The sequence below is a fragment of the Biomphalaria glabrata genome, chromosome 5 (assembly GCF_947242115.1).
Source record: "Biomphalaria glabrata chromosome 5, xgBioGlab47.1, whole genome shotgun sequence".
Taxonomy (NCBI): domain Eukaryota; kingdom Metazoa; phylum Mollusca; class Gastropoda; family Planorbidae; genus Biomphalaria; species Biomphalaria glabrata.
Genome location: NC_074715.1, coordinates 24589361 through 24604936, shown reverse-complemented (window position 1 = coordinate 24604936; position 15576 = coordinate 24589361). Strand labels below are relative to the sequence as shown.

At 33.5% G+C, this 15576-nt stretch overlaps 1 protein-coding gene across 5 annotated transcripts in view; it reads left to right on the top strand.

Annotated features, from left to right (window-relative positions):
- LOC106072887 (mesocentin-like) overlaps window positions 1-15576 on the top strand; it is a 62374-nt gene that overhangs the window by 40596 nt on the left and 6202 nt on the right. For 4 of the 5 annotated variants that reach the window (XM_056029751.1, XM_056029750.1, XM_056029749.1 and 1 more), the window contains exons 13-19: window positions 64-879; window positions 3234-4067; window positions 4439-5254; window positions 7448-8263; window positions 10057-10872; window positions 12355-12471; window positions 13209-13337. In XM_056029751.1, coding sequence (XP_055885726.1) covers window positions 64-879; window positions 3234-4067; window positions 4439-5254; window positions 7448-8263; window positions 10057-10872; window positions 12355-12471; window positions 13209-13337 — 4344 coding nt within the window. The remainder of the gene's footprint in view (window positions 1-63; window positions 880-3233; window positions 4068-4438; window positions 5255-7447; window positions 8264-10056; window positions 10873-12354; window positions 12472-13208; window positions 13338-15576) is intronic. The other variant, XM_056029755.1, reaches the window with a different exon arrangement.

Here is a 15576-nt window from a genome sequence, read left to right as displayed (position 1 = left end):
TTTCTACAATGTTTAGTATTTACATATTTCTTTCCATTAATGAATCTTTTCAATGTATTGAAGGCAAGTGACACTCCAGATAAGAATGCAGTAGCTCTGTTGGATGACATTGGGAAACCTCTGTATCACAAACCAGTGTTTGACCCCGATGGAAGGCCATTATATGATGCAAAAGGAAAATCATTGTATCCTAAAGACAGTAGTGACAATGGAAAACCTTTGGTTGGTGAAGATGGCAAAGCTATTCTTGACAAAGATGGAAAGCCCCTGTACTACAGAGATGGACAGAAAGTTATGGGCTTACCCCTGTTTGATGAGACAGGATTACCTGTTTGTGACAAAGATGGCAAACAGCTGTATGGCCAGCCTATCTTTGGTGTGCCAACTGTGGATAAAAATGGCAGCTCTGTTTACGATGTGGATAACAATCCCCTCTTCTCTAGACCGCTGCAGGGAGAGCCTGTCAGGGACAAAGACGGTAAACCATTGGTAGGAAAAGATGGTAAACCTCTGGTGTACAATGAAGGCAGGGGGTTCTATGATAAGAAGGGTAATCCATTGCATGGCATACCGCTCTATGATAAGGATGACCTTCCTGTGTATAACAATGATGCCAAACCTGTTTATGATAAAGAGGGCAACCTGTTCTATGATGAAGATGGAAATGTTATGGCTGATTCAAGTGGTAAGCCTTTATATACAAAGCCAGCCTGTGATCCTTCTCAAAAGCCACTGCAAGACAAAGATGGCAAACCATTGTTTGGCAAAAACTTCAGACCTTTGTATTGGGATCAAGTGTATAGCAAAGATGGAAAACCATTTGATGGAAAGCTGTACACACCTGATGGCAAATTACATCCCTATGCAACAGACCAAAAGGTAATGCTTATATTTTATTTGAAGCAAAAATACTTGTCTTTAAAATGAATGATATTTGGAATAGAATGTTGCTCTTGAAAACTATTTCTGGCCTATTGATTATTTATTCTAAGCCTCGGTCTTTATAACATGTATATGACTTGAAATATATTTGTCCCCATGTTCTTAGACAATTTGAGAAATAGCCTTTGCAATATGAATGTATTTGTTTATAAACAGGAATGTGTACTTGATAGGAAACTCATGTTATAGTTATACCCAATGGGACTAGATGGGCAAAGTCGTTAGAATTTTAAGAAAAAATGGATGAAGAAATGCAAATTTCTATTCTTTTAGTTTAAGGTTGCCAAATACGTTCATGTATCTGCTGAAAAGAATTATTTAATAAAAAAAATTATTTTAATAAAGTGTATTGAAAGAATCTTATTTTACTCAGATATAACCATACTTGACAAGAAAGTGTAGTGTGCATTAGGTCACATTACTACTTAAATATTTATATGCAAATGTACTAATACAGTGATGCCCAAACTACGGCCCGCAGGCCAGATCCGGCCTGCGATGTGGTTCCGACCGGCTGGCCGAAACATCAGTACAAAATGTAGAAAATAAAAGAAAAATGAAAAGGTTGAAAAATGTATTTTCCCAATATTAGGACTTTTTCTTGGAATTCATCTAATCTATTGTCTTTCTAAAACAAACCATTACAAAAATATAGTGGAATTGAAAAGATAGCTAATTTACGCCTAGAAGTAAGCGTTTGACGAAAATATTGAAAATATCGTCCTGAAAAAAAAACGTTGAAGCTGTGCAGCCTTTCTGGCATGACAACTGCAAAATGAGTAAACGATGTTGGTGAAAATCTACATTTTAAATTAAACCATTTTAAACTAATGGACAGAACAGCAGATTGTGAAATAATTACTATTGCCGCTGAGAAGTGACACCAACTGATTGACTTACAAAGCCAGACTTCCCTTCTTGAGAAATTTCTAGCAATGCAGACAATAGATTTCTACGCCTTGTTGTCTACAGAAACCTTTAGTAGAATAACTTTTTTAGTTATAAGACACCTGAAATCCTTGTTACGTAATTAGCTTAGGGGTGTACGTAAGCCTAATGGAGCCACGGGAATTGTAATAAAACAATTTAAAATGGTTTATTCTCTATTTCGAGGTACGGTGGCTGAGCGGTAAAGCGCTTGGCTTCTGAACCGATCCCAGTAAGAATCCTGGCGAAGACTGTGATTTTAATTTCGGGATCTTTGAGTCCACCCAATTCTAATGGGTGCCGTACATTAGTTGGGGAAAGTAAAGGCGGTTGGTCGTTGTGCTGGCCACATGAAACCCTGGTTAACCATGGGTCAAAGAAACATAGATGACCTTCACATCATCTGTCCTATTGACAGCAAGGTCTATCGCAACTATTCTCTATTTAATTTTTTTGTATCTTTTTGTTAATGTGGCCCGTGACTTGAGTGTCGGAAATTAAAATGGCCTGCAGGCCGTATGACGCTGGGCATCACTGTACTAATATATATATATATATATATATATATATATGTATGTATAGCTTGAAAAATAGTGTTGTTGAAATTATTTCCTATAGAATGGAGATATAAGTTGCTAATTATATTACATCAATAATAGAAACTAAAATGGATAAGTTCTATGAAAAGTTCATAATTTGTGCATAATTTCACATTGTTGCAGTTAATTATTAGATTAAAAAAAAGTACTTGAATATGGTTCTTAATGAAATATATGAGTAAATAATTGTGAAAATTATGTCATTTTTTAAAATAGAAAATTGATTACAATGTGCAAATCTTGAGTGACTGGTCTGACAAGCTGGTGGTCCCATTATATGGATTGCTATCTGAGCTGTTAGTTTTAGTCTTTTTTGTTATAAGAAAATAGTCACTAAAATTTAACAAAAGTATTTAGAATTATGTTGGGCTATTTCTCAATTCATATATTAACCTGCATGACACAATACTATATATGTACTATGACATGATCTTTTATCTATCTTAATTTTATTTATTTTAAGTAATGCAGTCCTGAAATGTGTGTCTAGTATAGTCCAATGTACCTGACTCTTAGACTAAAATGTGTGTCAAATATAGTCCAATGTATAGGACTCCCAGACTAAAATGTGTGTTTAGCATGAGCAGAAATACTTGGCTATCACTGACTAATATATGACTCCCAAGCCCCAAAGGTTATTTTCAATTTGGATTATATTAAATGATCATCTTGCAATCAAAGGCAGACAAGTGTGCACTGAAAGTAATTTGTTGAAACTATTTTATTGTGCACAAATTGATGCATAATATTTTTTTTTTTTTACAGGCTAAAGAAGTTGCAGATGCTGATTTTATTCCAATTTATGATGCCAAGGGCAAGCCATTGTTTGATAAGCCAGTTTATAAGCTTGAGGGTAAACCTTTATTTGATGATAAAGGCAAAGCTTTGTACCCAGATGAAAAATCAGCAACGGCTAAACCTTTGACAGATGATGCTGGCAAACCTCTACTGGACAAAAAAGGCAAGCCTTTATTTTACAAAGATGGTCAACAAGTGTTTGGAAAGCCACTTTATGATGAACATGGGAAAGGACTATTTGATAAAAATGGTAGGAAACTCTATGGAAAGCCAGTTTATGGTGTTCCCTACACTGAAAAGGATGGTAAACCAGCCCATGATTCTGATGGCAACCCATTGTTTGCTAGGCCTCATGAAGGTGAACCAGTGTTAGGTAAAGATGGAAAACAACTGTTTGACAGAGATGGAAGGCCACTGGCTCATCAAGAAGCGACACCATTTTACGACAAAGAAGGCAATCATTTACATGGTAAACCATTACTAGACAAAGATGGTCTGCCCATATACAACAAAGATGGCAGGCCTGTTTATGATAAAGATGGTAAACTGTTTTATGACTCTGAGGGCAGGCCTAATGTTGAGAAGAGTGGTAAACCTTTGTACAGTAAGCCTGCCTTTGACCAAGATGGTAAACCCATCCCGAACAAAGATGGGAAACAGACAAGTGGTAAAGACTTCAGACCTGTTTACTGGGAAGATATCTACGATGAAGATGGCATGCCCTTCTTTGATGTTGCCTATAGTAAAGATGGTAAACCTCACCCCTACACATTGGAGAGAACAGGTCCAAAACTCCTTAAGGTATGTATCCTGACCCAAAGAATTCAATCTTATTTTACTTCAAATAAATGTTATCATGTTAGACATAAATATGTATGTGACAAACATTTTAGAAATAAACAAAGTTGTTCATTGAAACATTCCACATTACTGACACTAAATAATTATTGTGTCTGTTAGCAAACATATAGTCTCATGGCAAAGATCTTGGAATTATCTCCACATTTGATCTTTTTTTTACATCTTGAATGTGTGCACACTGATGGTTAAACATTGTTTTCTAATTATAAATGTCAATGTTAACAATTTTATTTCTCACTCAGATGCAAATGAACATTTATTTGTTAATGCAATATTTTTACTGTGAATAAATAGTACTGTTGTTTTTATAGGCCAGTGAGAACATTCCTTTATATGATGAAAATGGCAAACTTTTGTTTGCTAAGCCTGTTTACATTGAAGAAGGAAAACCACTGTTTGATGACAAGGGCAAGTCCCTGTATGACAAAAATAGTCCTAGTAAGGCCCTTCTGGACGAAGCTGGCAAGCCAATCAAGGATAAACATGGAAAGCCATTGTACTTTAGAGATGGGCAACAAGTATTTGGAAAACCATTGTATGATGAGAATGGGAATCAACTCTTTGACAGTGATGGCAAACCTCTTTATGGAAAGCCTGGTTATGGAGCTCCTTTATTGGATAAAGATGGAAAACCTATGCTTGATTCTGATGGTAATCCATTGTATGAGAGACCCAAAGATGGTCAACCAATTACTGACAGATATGGCAATCCACTGTATGGTAGTGATGGTAAACCATTGTCTCATGAAGAGGCCTTGCCATTCTATGATGGTGATGGGCACCACTTACATGGCAAACCATTGTATGACAAAGATGGCTTACCTGTATATGATAATGATGGCAAACCAGTTTACAACAAGGAAGGTTTACCCTTTTATGACAAAGATGGCAAGCCAGTTGTGGACAAGAGTGGCAAACCTATCTACAGCCAACCAGCCTATGACCAAAATGGTAAAGCACTGAGTAGAAAAGATGGTAAACCTTTGCATGGCAAGGATGTCAGACCTGTGTATTGGGAACAGATTTATAATGTTGATGGCAAACCATTCTTTGGGAAAGTATATAGCAAAGATGGGAAACAGCATCCATACACTATTGAAAGAAGCAAGATTGGCAAACCTGTCAAGGTCAATATTGTTTTATTTTTTGTTCAATTCTACTGTAACCTTTCCTTATCTCATGTCTGCTTGGTTAGGGTGCTTTGTATTCATCCTACATAGCTTCATAAACACCAGAGAAAAATTGAGTTGATAAAATATTTCATCCTTTTGTTGATCTTACTACGGGTTTTTATAACAAATAACAAGACTTAAGTAAATCTATTCCACAAAAGTAAGATATGATTTAAATAGTATAAATCTTATTTTATTTAGAATAGAATTTTTTTTTTTTTTTTGTGTTTGTCAGTAAAGTGTGTTAGCACATGGAGTTTTTTACGTTTTTCATACAGTTAAGATGATTTAAATCTGTTGTTTTAACCTGATTTAAAGCTACTAAAAGACATAAATCTTGATTTAATGAAAGACTGGTTCATTTGTATCACATGTCATTAATTACATTCAACTTAAGTTACTAAGTAAACCATTGAAACTTCATTAGGGAAAACACAATGAACTGTTTAGGATATAAAGGGATTCAGAATTTACACAAGAAATCTTAATTGAAAACAAAATACAAAAAAATATTTTTAAAAATTCAAAGCTTATATTAATGTGTATCAATTAGTTTGGATCAGTCATGTAATTAAGATTGTAATAGATCTAGAAAAACAAAAGTCTTTGTGATTATAAATATTTTTTTAGCAATTGATTTGTTTTGTGCAATTTCATGCTTTTAGCTTTCTCAATAGGCTATGATCCTATCACTTGTCTGGACCAGTTGGAAAGGGTAGAATGAACGGGGTATCTAAGTTATTGCTTTTTAAATGTATTATAAAAAAAAGGGAATGGCCTGAATTTGAACTTCTGGGCTAAAGCTTTCTTAGGCTTCTCAAGTTAACATGGTAACCACTCTACTAGATTAAGAGTCTATGAACATGGAAGATTGTATAGTTATCTATTGTTTCTATTTAGTTTGTGTTCACTAAGCCTCAGACGGAAGTCTGATGTAAAGGGGAATAATTCAGCTTATAATACTACTTCAGTCAAGTACTATTTGTTTCCCTTGTTATAAATTACCAAAGAAATTTATTACCAATAGTTATTTAACTAATTGGTTAATTTTTTAAAAAATTGATTCTTGTGTTGTCTGGTAAAAGAAATAAATTAAATAAATTTCAGCTTGATCTGAGATTTCCCAACTGATCCAGGTAAATAATAAGATCATAACGTAGAAAGCTATCAGCATGAAATAGTGCTAAACAAAAACAAATGGTCAAAATATTTCTAATCCCACACACAAATTGTTGTTGGTCTAGATCTATCACAAATTTAATGACATTACTGATGCCAAAGTAATTGATACAACTACACTTCGTATAATTGTTTTTTTTTGTTTAAAGTATTTTTTATGTTTTTCTTGTTTTGTCTTGTTATCCAATTAGTCAGTATAGAAAGTATATGTCTCATTGTCTAGTTAATTCAACAGGCTAGGAATGGGAAGTGTGGTCGAGAGGCTAAGTGCGCTTGAACTTAGCTTGGCGTGGCTACCTATGAATGGGGCTCAAGGTTCGACTCCCGACTCGGGCAGAGTTGTCTTTACTGAGCGCCTAAAGGCAGCACGGAAAAACCTTCTCCTAGATACCCCCTCCCCCCACTGGTCGACAACTGAGATTGGACCAAAGCACTCTGAGCATGCTATAAGCATGAAAGTAGTGCTATATAAAAGCCATAATTTTATGTTATCTAGGTATTTTGTATATTGACATTTGTGTTCTTGGGCTATGAGTATAGGTATCATGCACTTAGTGTATCCACTTTTTTGACTGCCCATCATACTTAATTAATATCAATACAATGTTTAATTTTCTCTCTAGAGCTCAATATTTCTCTGGTTACCCTGATCAACTTATAAATTCATTATAAACAAGTTTTTTTTTCATCTTACTGATATTAAAAGTTATTTTTTCATGATATTTTAAAGTTAAATATGCTTTCATGACATGTCATATAATCAAATATCTACACTTGATATTGGATTGAATCTATTCAATAATATTTCATTGATTTTCTTTTATTAACCACATATTGTCAGCTTCTGTTATTTACTTTATTTATCTTAAGTTTTTTCTCTTCATTTCTATACAATTTTTATTATTTCTCTCAAAATTCTTTGAAAAAAATACTTATTTTGTTATTCTAGTATTCTTATTATTGTTATAGGCCAGTGAGAACATTCCTTTATATGATGAAAATGGCAAACTTTTGTTTGCAAAGCCTGTTTACATTGAAGAAGGAAAACCACTGTTTGATGACAAGGGCAAGTCCCTGTATGACAAAAATAGTCCCAGTAAGGCCCTTCTGGATGAAGCTGGCAAGCCAATCAAGGATAAACATGGAAAGCCATTGTACTTTAGAGATGGGCAACAAGTATTTGGAAAACCATTGTATGATGAGAATGGGAATCAACTCTTTGACAGTGATGGCAAACCTCTTTATGGAAAGCCTGGTTATGGAGCTCCTTTATTGGATAAAGATGGAAAACCTATGCTTGATTCTGATGGTAATCCATTGTATGAGAGACCCAAAGATGGTCAACCAATTACTGACAGATATGGCAATCCACTGTATGGTAGTGATGGTAAACCATTGTCTCATGAAGAGGCCTTGCCATTCTATGATGGTGATGGGCACCACTTACATGGCAAACCATTGTATGACAAAGATGGCTTACCTGTATATGATAATGATGGCAAACCAGTTTACAACAAGGAAGGTTTACCCTTTTATGACAAAGATGGCAAGCCAGTTGTGGACAAGAGTGGCAAACCTATCTATAGCCAACCAGCCTATGACCAAAATGGTAAAGCACTGAGTAGAAAAGATGGTAAACCTTTGCATGGCAAGGATGTCAGACCTGTGTATTGGGAACAGATTTATAATGTTGATGGCAAACCATTCTTTGGGAAAGTATATAGCAAAGATGGGAAACAGCATCCATACACTATTGAAAGAAGCAAGATTGGCAAACCTGTCAAGGTCAATATTGTTTTATTTTTTGTTCAATTCTACTGTAACCTTTCCTTATCTCATGTCTGCTTGGTTAGGGTGCTTTGTATTCATCCTACATAGCTTCATAAACACCAGAGAAAAATTGAGTTGATAAAATATTTCATCCTTTTGTTGATCTTACTACGGGTTTTTATAACAAATAACAAGACTTAAGTAAATCTATTCCACAAAAGTAAGATATGATTTAAATAGTATAAATCTTATTTTATTTAGAATAGAATTTTTTTTTTTTTTTTGTGTTTGTCAGTAAAGTGTGTTAGCACATGGAGTTTTTTACGTTTTTCATACAGTTAAGATGATTTAAATCTGTTGTTTTAACCTGATTTAAAGCTACTAAAAGACATAAATCTTGATTTAATGAAAGACTGGTTCATTTGTATCACATGTCATTAATTACATTCAACTTAAGTTACTAAGTAAACCATTGAAACTTCCATAGGGAAAACACAATGAACCGTATAGGATATAAAGGGATTCAGAATTTACACAAGAAATCTTAATTGAAAACAAAAAAAAAAATCAACTTAATCAGATGTAAATGATTTTTTTTTTTAACATTTTATTTACTATGATGAATTATTTAGTTAGCATTGAACAAATTCTATTCTTACTTAATTAGGCAGCATAGGAAATTTTAGCTTATTTATTTATTAAGTAGACTGATGGCTGGAGTAAAGTGTTTGTTTTTTTACACAGACAAAAAAAAAAATTAGCTTCATATATTCAAATATTATTCATGTAAAAAGAATATTACCAATGTTATGAAATTAGATTATTAAATTCTTTGTTCATCTAAATAAAACCTTTAATACTGTTTTAGTCTGAGGCTTTGTACTACAAATCCATTTCAAGTGTTCTTATAAAGAAGACATTTCATAATGCATTGGCCAATGCAATGTTATCTAGAATCTTTCAGAAAAAATTTCTAGCGTGACATTCCATCATCTTGTTGAAACTTTTACATGAAAAAAAAACAGACAAGACAGATGAAAGAATTTCAGAAGCTTAGAATGTAGGAAAACACTTGAACCCACTTGGGGAGCTTATAATGCTTCCTTTACCTTTGAACTTTGCTTGTGGGGGGGGGGGGGTACAAATATATATATTTTTTTTAAGGGAGGGGAATTAGCAAATGCTTAAGAAACATTGAAAGGAAACATAATCTTGTTTCTTATTTAATCATCATAGGAAAGTTGTGTAGGGTTATTTGTCTTGTTATCAATAGTCTATATAGGAAGTATTTGTCTCATTGTCTAGTTAGTTCAGCAGGCTAGGAATGTTATTTAGGTATTTTGTATATTGACATTTGTGTTCTTGGGCTATGAGTATAGGTATCATGCACTTAGTGTATCCACTTTTTTGACTGCCCATCATACTTAATTAATATCAATACAATGTTTAATTTTCTCTCTAGAGCTCAATATTTCTCTGGTTACCCTGATCAACTTATAAATTCATTATAAACAAGTTTTTTTTTCATCTTACTGATATTAAAAGTTATTTTTTCATGATATTTTAAAGTTAAATATGCTTTCATGACATGTCATATAATCAAATATCTACACTTGATATTGGATTGAATCTATTCAATAATATTTCATTGATTTTCTTTTATTAACCACATATTGTCAGCTTCTGTTATTTACTTTATTTATCTTAAGTTTTTTCTCTTCATTTCTATACAATTTTTATTATTTCTCTCAAAATTCTTTGAAAAAAATACTCATTTTGTTATTCTAGTATTCTTATTATTGTTATAGGCCAGTGAGAACATTCCTTTATATGATGAAAATGGCAAACTTTTGTTTGCAAAGCCTGTTTACATTGAAGAAGGAAAACCACTGTTTGATGACAAGGGCAAGTCACTGTATGACAAAAATAGTCCCAGTAAGGCCCTTCTGGATGAAGCTGGCAAGCCAATCAAGGATAAACATGGAAAGCCATTGTACTTTAGAGATGGGCAACAAGTATTTGGAAAACCATTGTATGATGAAAATGGGAATCAACTCTTTGACAGTGATGGCAAACCTCTTTATGGAAAGCCTGGTTATGGAGCACCTTTATTGGATAAAGATGGAAAACCTATGCTTGATTCTGATGGTAATCCATTGTATGAGAGACCCAAAGATGGTCAACCAATTACTGACAGATATGGCAATCCACTGTATGGTAGTGATGGTAAACCATTGTCTCATGAAGAGGCCTTGCCATTCTATGATGGTGATGGGCACCACTTACATGGCAAACCATTGTATGACAAAGATGGCTTACCTGTATATGATAATGATGGCAAACCAGTTTACAACAAGGAAGGTTTACCCTTTTATGACAAAGATGGCAAGCCAGTTGTGGACAAGAGTGGCAAACCTATCTACAGCCAACCAGCCTATGACCAAAATGGTAAAGCACTGAGTAGAAAAGATGGTAAACCTTTGCATGGCAAGGATGTCAGACCTGTGTATTGGGAACAGATTTATAATGTTGATGGCAAACCATTCTTTGGGAAAGTATATAGCAAAGATGGGAAACAGCATCCATACACTATTGAAAGAAGCAAGATTGGCAAACCTGTCAAGGTCAATATTGTTATGATTCTCAAATTGTTTCTTCTGCTTGTTTATGACTAACAATACTCTTTTCTTTTTGGTTTCATCTACAAATATATCTCTTTGCTTTTTTAGATTTAAATATTTCCTATTTAATAACATTAAGCCCATTTCTGTATTTGAGTATTGATAAGATGTTACCTGTAAGCATCTAGGTAGACAAATCAAGAAGTAATTATCTGTTCACATTTTATCTTTAGAGTATCTTTGAAATGGTTTACATTTTGTTACCATACTTCATTGAGATTGTTCACATGTTTTCACTTGTTTAGAAAATGAAAAAAAAAGCAAGAAATATGCTGAGTGAACTCACAAAAGTTTATTATCATGTATATACTCAGAAATTAATTCTAATTTATGGTGCTTCATTGTTCATCTTATTGATAGTTTCCTTGTATATTAACCCATTTTTTTCTTTTTTATAGCAAGACTACTTCATGCTACTTTAGTTTGTAGTGATATATCTAAATATACACTCAACTTTACTATTTTTCTTGTGCTTTGTAGGTTTTGAATGTCTATAGACCTAGTAGAGATTCACTGACTATTTAACACTACAAGATGTATATTTCTACAAGAATGTTTACATTTAAGACAAAACCACCATCTATTTGCACTTTCCACAGCACACTGATTAACTTTATTTAGCAATGCTACTAGTCTACTAAGCAAGATATGGTTATTGTTTTTCTTTTCTAATGGTTTTTGTTAAAGTACTTTGAAAATGTTTGACTGAAAGTTTATTGACTTATTAAAATACAAATTTGTGTGTTTACATGCTAAAAATAAAAAGCTGAAAGAAAGAAGTTCTATTCTAGACATTCAACACTCAACACAGTATCTGTAATTAGAAAAACAAACAACTTAAATGCTGTTTTATTGGAAATAATTTTTTTTAAACACACAAACACACAGTAATGTTCATTTGTATATATTTTTTTTTATTGGAGAATATTTAGAAAGTAAGAGATTTTACATTGTTCACTTCTAAGACATGTTAAAAGACCAACATCTACTGTTAAAAGACCAACATCTACTTTAGAGTTTTTCTTTTCTCTTAATATTTGCATCACGTTCAGAAATTCTTGAGTAGTTATAGCGGCTAAACAAATTGCATCTATAAATCTTTGCTATGCCATACTATTGAGTAGTTTAGATCATTTATTGGCTTGTCTATCCTTTCTTTTATTGCATTCCATTGGTAAAGTTTCATAAGACAATAGTTTGACATTATTTTCTCTCCCCCCCCCCCCCCCCACACACACACACAAAACTACACCTTTATTTTAACTTTGAAAAAAAATTATTAACTCAACATTACATGTTCTTCAAGTCCATTTTGGCTCAGTCCATTTATATACATACATACACATAAATGTCCACACACACCCATACCTGCATTCATTTGTAGAAGCAATGTTTAACATCTACTCTTATCCTGTTCTGCACTAGGCTCATCTTTTGAATGCTGGTCTTGGTTTGGGCAAAGTGGATAGGACTGGAGTAGTTGGAGATGAAAGAGAGATTGAGAATAGGAATCATTTCATGCCTCTACCCAAACCTGTCAAGGTAAGTAAGGGACTAAATCTGAGTAGGAATAGTGTGGCCTCCAACAGTCACAAAGTGAACATGGTTCATCTCATAGAAGTGTGAAAAAAGCATGGGCATCAGCTATAGTCAGAACAATGTTGCCCATGCAGCTGATGTGTTTAGAGGAGTGGCAGATACTAATACTGTTTGAGATCAGTAGTGTCGCATGCTTAGAGTCACAGGGTCCTGATTTCTCCTCAGGGTTGACTCTGAAGCCTTTCCAATGTTTGGTATACTTACAAGGCAGCTGAATTCCAGTTTTCCTTATCCCTAGGTGGGTAACCAGCTAAGGCTAACGAGCCCTTCCTGCTGCAAGTTGATCACTTTTGCTCCTTCTTCTGTCAGTGATATCTGAGCTACTTGTGAAGGCCAGGATTTGGACTGAGGATATAGGATGTGTCATTGGAACCAATTTAATGTGCTAATATTCATAACCCCACTAGCAAAAACAACCTTACAGAACCAGGGTGTAGCACTGTGTGCTGAAAGCTACATTAGGGTCACCAATCTGAATTAAGATTTCTCTTTGCTGACATTGATTTCTTAGGAAACATAGTAGTAGTTTCTAAGTATGTGATAGTTTCTTAATCAAGATTTAAATGTTTCTCTAAGCATGTGATAGATTCTTGATCAAGATTTAAATGTTTGTCAAGTGCTTTTCTTTTTTTTTTAAAATTTTACCATAAAGGCTTTGAAAAAAAAAATTTCCATTTCAGGCATCAAAAGATACCCTGAAATCCAATTTGTCATTTTTTCATCCTGATGCTACAAGTACAGTTGCTAGGAGCAAGGTGCCTCCACCTGTGGCGCCTAAAGGAAATCACAGTTTAGATGATAGTTTCGGTGTAAGTTCCTTTTTATCTCCTTTCTTAAATCAAATAAATGTGTTTGTATGTTACCTCTTGACTATTTGTTTTGTGTGTTTACAGTTTGTCTTACACAAAACTGACCATTTGTCACACTGTTTTTGCCATACTACTTGTAGTTCTTGTGTAAGTTAGTGTTTGACATGCATTTGTATAAGTGACCATTTAATGACTAGTATCTGTTTGACCTTTTTGTCTGTTTAGTAGTTATCTAGTTATTTTAGTTGTTTTATTTTATAGGAAAGAATATATAAATGCTTAATATATTCCTAGAATTATCCAAAATATTCAGAATATTACTTGAAATAACTTGAATATTTATATTACATATATTTTTGTTCTTTTAATTAATCTGATTTTATATGAAAAACACAACATGTAAACAACACAACTGTAGAAATCTATAATGTAGTACATATTAACTCTTTCTCTGTAATTATTTTCCATGTTTGTACAGAAATTAATCATTTGACCTATTTGTAGTGCACTACCCTGTTATGATTAAACTTCCATTGGCTTTTTTGTTTGTTATCAGAAAATGTGACATTTGGTATGCAATTAATAAGGGTAATACATGCCAATTTTATATAACAAAAATTCATGTTTATAACATCAAAAAGGAATTTTATTTTGGTTTATTAAAAATTTACTGATTGGACAAGTCTCTTGGGTCTAGATCTAGGTAATATTTTCTGATCCAAAGCCAAAAAAATATATCCTTATGTTAACCTAACTTAATGTATAACACATTAAAAAAAGACATCAAATGATTGTCTTGATCTTAGTATCCCATGTCACGAGTATCCAAAACATCACTCTATTCATTAATTAAACATCCTTCTCTGTAAAAATACATTAAAAGAAAGAAATGAGGGATGTTTAGCAAAGGGAAACTATTCAAGATAATGTTTTAAGCAATTAAAAACATATCACATTAACCTCTCCCTTAGTCTGTTGAACCATTGGGGCACCACACATGATCTGTTGACCATCTTTCTTCATTCCTCTATCTTTTGCTCTAGGTAAAATCTCTTTCACATTTTCTGTCTGCCTCTTTTTCCTGGTACTGTTCCCTGAAGGAAGATCCTTGCAAGTCCTGAAGACCTTCCTTGTGATATGGCCATAAAGTTTTAGTTTTTGTTTTTTGATAGCAATTATCAGGTCATCATGGGGCCAATAGCTGTTGTAATCCTGTTTCTAATCTCTTCGTTTGTGATGGGTTCTTAGTATTTGATACCTAGGATCTTTCAGTAGCATTTCAATTCCAATGCTAGGATCTGCCTTTTGAGTTATGCAGTCAGCTTCCAAGATTCACAAGCAGATAAGAAAGTGGCCTTAACAAGGAGCGTATCAGTCTGATTTTAGTGCCTTTGTCTTTCCAGATAGTTTTGAGCATCTTCCATTATCCTTGCATGGGAGATACTGAAAAGAGTTGGTTAAAGAAGGCAGCCTTGTCTCATTCCAACTTTGGTTTTAAGCCAGTTCCCAATGTTATCATTGAAGTGCAGCACACTAGTAGCCTGCTTGTAGAGGTTCTGGATTACTTTTATTATATTTTGATTTACATTTTACTTTTCCGTTGTCACCTAGAGTACCCCATGCCTTACACGTTCAAAACTTTCTTGAAATCGATAAATACATTGATAAAAACACAAATGGGAGGAAAAGCACCAATGATGGAGCATTGAACCTACATAAAAGACTATTTTAAATCAATGATGGGAGACAAAGAGCTATGTGAGGGGAAAAAAATGCTTTAAATGCCCTAGATAAAAAAAATGACATCCCCCACCAATTGTAGCATGTAGGTCAACTTAGCCACATTCAGAAAGAAAGGAACAATCTGATTAGCTTAGTTACATAACTTGACATGCATGAAGTACAGGACATACTGAAGGTTTTAGAGCATTTTATCAATCATATTTACACTAGTCTATAGCAGCAAGATCGTATCTGTAACAAAAAAGGAATATATTTTCATATAAATATTATATAAATATAACTACCAATGTCTGATAAATTTCAACTTGCAATTATCAATGTTGTCAGAGTATGCTGTGTGTTTAGTTTGTTCATTCTGAATTTCATTGGCTATATTAACTTTTTTTTTCTTTACCAGTCACTTTAAATCTTTTTAATTTAATGACTTTCAATTGAAATTTCTACTATTCATCTAATTATACATCATCAAAGAATAAACCACTTTGCCTATTGCTAA